At 51.1% G+C, this 5,102-nt stretch overlaps 1 protein-coding gene across 1 annotated transcript; it reads right to left on the bottom strand.

Moving 5' to 3' along the window:
* Window positions 1-1,569: 1,569 nt before the first annotated feature.
* C2H11orf96 (chromosome 2 C11orf96 homolog) lies at window positions 1,570-2,626 on the bottom strand. The gene has a single exon (XM_090034955.1). It carries the CDS (start codon window positions 2,573-2,575, stop codon window positions 2,195-2,197), a length of 381 nt encoding a protein of 126 aa, XP_089891081.1. The 5' UTR covers window positions 2,576-2,626; the 3' UTR covers window positions 1,570-2,194.
* Window positions 2,627-5,102: the final 2,476 nt, after the last annotated feature.

Here is a 5,102-nt window from a genome sequence, read left to right as displayed (position 1 = left end):
CCACTGGGGGTTTATTGCCACAATGAGATCAGCTGTCATATAATGTACCTCACTGGACGCAGTAGTGGTTTCAAATGCTTTAATGACAGGGAAGCATGAGACTCTGGCCCAGAGCCATTTCTTTATTTATGAGAGTGCATGATTTTATGTAGTTCACTGTCCCCCCACATTTTGAATGATTTCTAGTATCTATTTTGGTCTTTAGGGAAGCAGGAAAAGGAACACTTCAAGTGCAGGCTTTCCTATATGTCTTTGTTGATGCTCAGTTTTGAGCAATAGCACCCCCCTCCTCTGCCAGTCCTGGAGCATCCCCTCCACTGCCAATAACCCCCACCCCAATCCAGACTTATAGCACTATTATTTCAATGCTGACCTCCCATAAGGCTTGGGGATGTACTTTAACATTTGCCTCCAGCATCCCTTATTATTTCACTCCCATCATGTACTGCTGTGTTCTTCACTCCCAAGTTCATCCTGTCCATGTTTCTTCCTTTCCACTGAACCAGACCTCAACCCCACAAGCAGTTCAGTGAAACGCTATTTGTTCCCTCCCCAGCTCTTCACAAGCAGAGCCCAGTAGGATTTCCCTTAGGATCTACCCAATACATGAACCCAGGTCTCAACATTTGAAAAAGGTGGTGGTGGTGGGGTGCTTTTTTAGCCCACCTTACAACAAACCAAACCTCCGTGAATAAACTATACCTATAAGCTCTGACTTCTAGCAGTATAAACTGTCATCTGATAAAACCTAGTAATTGGGAAGTTTAAAACAGCCTGAGGCTTACCTAGCAGGTAGGAGTTACCCACATGGAAGTGGGTTACCATTTAAAAAAAAAAAAAAAAAACCAAACACACTTAGGAATTACTTCCTTTTTTCCCCATTCTTAACTAATGGGTTTGCTCCCACTCCCGTGTAGATGTACACATGCTTCTGGGTATTACATTTCATGCGGTATACAATTAAGTAGCAAGTCAAGAAAAATGTGGCACACTTTTTTTTTTGTGCAAGCCACACACACGATCTAATCTTCATGCCCAGCCAGTCCCAAGATCAGAAAGCCTTTTTTAAACTTTCATCCTCTGAGAAAAATGCTTCCATACCAAACCGTGCTGCAGGGTGGTAAATTAAACTGCATTGACTACAGCGACCATAATAAAACCTACACAGAACTAAATTTACCAATGGGGAAGGGAGGCAGGGAAAAGTCTATATTGAACACAGGACCCTTATTCAATAATTCTGTACATCATGGTAAGGATATTTATTCCCCCTGCCCCCCAATTTTCTCAAGGTGCAAAAGTGGGTTGAAGGAGGGGAAACATCCATCTTGCCAAATTTACTAAGCTCCCAGTTAAGAATTTGGCTAAATGTTTTTTTTCCCCCCCTCTTTAAACAAAATTGACACCATACACACACTTCTGCCCTTTGAAACAGCATTTTCCCCCTCAGCCCCACATATCACCAGTATTCCAGTGCTGTTAAGCCCATGCGATCCCAGCCTAAAAGATGGATGAGAAAACAGGAATCAACAAGATCCCTGCACAATAAAGACGGCTGACAACGCACTGTGCAAATATATCAGCTTTTTATTTATTTATTTCTCTTGTATGGAAATAAGACATTCAGGTAGAAACGTATTAAATTAACACGGTCGAAATGCAAAAATAAATAGGCAGTCTAGCAGTTCAAGGCATTATCCCCACCCCAAAAGGAAAAAACAAACAAAAACAACCCGCCCCCCAAAACAAAAACAAACAGCTCATGTTTCTTCTAAACATTTAGAAAATAAGAAGAGTGGTTGAAATCAAGAGAGCGGTTTCATACCATGGAAGAGAAACACAACTGTACAAAGCGCTTTCTTAGAAAACAGCCTGAGCTCACTTGCAAGGTGCTCTGCAATCCAGCCCGCTCCCACTGGGGGGGCTGGGAGTGAAGGGTGGGGGGCGGGAAAGAGAGGGGCTTCTCTCCCTGCCTTGCTTGGGATAGAAAAGCCTTCACAATGTCTCCATCTCCCCCCTGCCAGCCCGGCCGAGCGGGGCTAGTCTTTGCCAGGAGCAGCCTCCGTGGAGGGCAGGGCTGGGAGGGACGCCGGGAGGCCGCGCCGCCCGCGCCCTGCTCGCAAGGGCCACGTGGGAGGCCGGCAGCGTCCGAAGCGCGGGCTCCCACCGTCTTGCGGCGGACGAGCGGGGCCCGTCACAGCGCCGAGTCCGAGTCGCTGGAGTCCAGGCTGCTCCGCAGCTTGCAGCAGCTGCCCAGCTTGTCGCGCTGCACCAGGCTGAGGTTCTGGGTGCTCCGCCGCAGGCACTCCAGCGACTGCAGGAAGGACTTCTTGGCCCGCTCCTCCTCCACGGGCGACACGCCTTCCTCCTCCACCTCCTGGATCTCGTCGAAAGTCACCGGCTGCGTCTTGAAGCGGGACTGCCGGGGCCGCCGCTGCTTGCCCTTGGCGGCCGGCGGCTTGGCGGGGCGCACGGGCGGCGGGAACGCCTCGGCCAGGCACACCAAGTGCGGCATCACCGCCTGGTAGCTGGAGCAGATGCCCAGGAGCTCGGCGGGCTTCGCCGCTGCCATCATGCTCGCCTCGCTCCGCACTGCTCCCGCGGCGGCTGCTTCTGCCAGCGTCGCCGTTGCCGCGGCTTTATATAGCTGCCGCCGGCCGGAGCGGAGCATGCGCAGCGCGCAGCACATGCCGCGTATAGCTGCCCGGCTGACGTCACAGAGCCGCCTGTGGCCAATCACAATGTTCGCTGCACCCACCCCTCCCACACACTGGGCTGGGGAGAGCCGGGGGTTCCCCGCGCCGGGCTCCCTCAGCCCACCGCCCCCAGCGCCGCCCGCAGGGCCCCGCCCTAGGGAGCTCCTGTGGCTCGCCTGCTGTACTATATGGCCAGCGCCCAGCCAAGAAATCCCTTTCCCTCCCCCTCCTGGGAGCAGCAGGCAGGTAGAGCCATGGGTGCCCCTCTGCTCCTTCCCCAAACCGTGGAGGAAAGGTTGGGTAGAAAGCACTTCCCCAGATAAACGCCTCTCCGACCCAACCATGCAACAACCCGGCTGCAGCCTTCCACCGAGCATGTGGATAACCCTTAATACAGCAGTTCCCAAACTGACAGACCACGCACCGCCAGAGGCTCCTGGTCCGGGGGGAACGTGCCCCTCTGACAGGGCTGTCCTCACCGCCAAGGGCTTCTGCAGGTGTTCGCCAGCTCCATCCCTACTGCCAGCGCCAACTTCTGTAGGTGCTCCCCCAGACTTGGGAGGCACCACCAATTTCAAACCATATGACCTTAAGTACCATTGCCAAATTTTTGTTGTAGACAGTAACGTGTACTGCTAGCAGGTTGTCTGGTGGTATGCGTACCACAGATTGGGAACTGCTGCCATACTGGACATGGCTGGTGTGGCCACCTGATGTACAAGAGGCACCTGGCTGTGACTGGAAACCCTGACCAAACCATGGAGCACATCATAACATCCTGCCCCTTAGCTTGGGGGCGACATCCTAGAGTCGCACTCACTTTCTAACAGGGCATTGGGTTGGTTGGGGAATTTGGAATTAAACCTGTGACCGTAGCTCTTGTTCATAAAGCTCTATGAAAGAAGCAGCTCCTTACCCACATGGTGAAGAAGCCTCACATCTGCCCTGCCATGTGGCGTTTGCCTGCCTCAGGACAAGCAGGGCTGGCACTAATCCCCGCATCCAGAAGAGGGCTCACATTAGAGAAGGGGATTCACGTAGGATTCCTGTCCTGGTAGCTCAGAGGGCTGCATTGGCAGCTGTGCTATTCTGGGCATCCAAGGTCTTTCTTCCTCTGCCAGGCAATACAGGGCATATGCAGTGGGCAGGAGAGGAGCTAACGGCTAATGCAGCCATTCTTAACCAGGGTGTCATGGCACCCTGGGGTGCCTTGAGGTCCTTTCAAGGGTGCTCTGGAGCACCACGCAATGCTGGCACTTGTAGGTGTGGGAATAGGAATCACAAGATAAATCTGGAGATTTCAAACAGGAATCCACAGTTGTGGCCTTTCAGAGATCCTTGCAACAGAAAAACTGCTGTTACATTTCTGTAGGCAAAAGAGTGAAAACTAACAGCTGGCATTTTCCCCAGAGATACCTGGAGCCTATGAAAGTTGAGAACCACTGATCTAACAGGTCTCCTTCCACTATGACTCCTTCCCTCTCCTCTGAATTGCATAGTTTGCAGGTGTGTTAGCCTTTCACAGAAAGGATAACCTAACTGCTCCTCAAAGGGCATTAGTTTTGCAGAAGTAGCCCTTTCTTTGGGTGTAGCTATTTTTTTTTCGCTCCACAATGCCCTGTTAACAGAAGCTTGTGTACCAAATGGCGAGTGGGTTTGGAGTCCCTGAAGGTCTACAGTATGTAAAGCTCTGGTAATAAGCATGTGTTTGGGTTTCTCCATTTTACAGCATAGCTTTCTTATCAAGTCGTTTCTAAAGCTGACCAAAGGATCCAAATTGGCAACAGACTTGCAATACCCTTTTTTTTTTTTTTTTTTTAAACTGGCTGGGATGCTTGATGTCTGGATAAGCAGCATGTGTCACTCCATCCCTACATGCAAGGTTAAAACCCCAATCAGATTTTGGATAAAATGCCCCAGTTCTCCAAACACCAGCTCACTTAGGTGGAGACACAAAGAGAGAATATGACATGCTCTTTAGAACCAGTCACTGAAGCTTTTGCCTGGCTGCAGGTAACTCATATCAGGGGTGGCCTTAGGGGACAGCAAACTGGGTGACTGCCCAGGGCCCCACACTTTAAGGGGGCCACAAAATTTTACAACAAATGTCCAACTTGCTTATAGGTCATCAAAATTAAGCCTGTAGGGGGCCCCAAATGACTTTCTTGCCTAGGGCCCCAAATCACTCACTTGCCCAGGGCCCCACCACCCTTAAGGCCACCACTGCTCTCAAGTCTGGGTATGTCTACAGTACACTTCACTGCTAAGCTTCCTCCGTTACTGGAAGCAGCCTAGCCTCACTCAGACTTCTCTTAGCAGGGTGAATTCACCCATATGGCAAATCTGCGCATATGGATCTCTGTGTGGAGCCAACCAGGCTGATCTTAGTACCTGAGCTAATGCTGT

Source organism: Crocodylus siamensis, chromosome 2, assembly GCF_052110815.1.
Source record: "Crocodylus siamensis isolate JL-2025a chromosome 2, ASM5211081v1, whole genome shotgun sequence".
NCBI lineage: Eukaryota > Metazoa > Chordata > Crocodylia > Crocodylidae > Crocodylus > Crocodylus siamensis.
The sequence above is the reverse complement of the archived record's forward strand: the minus strand, read 5'-3'. Positions and strand labels throughout refer to the sequence as shown.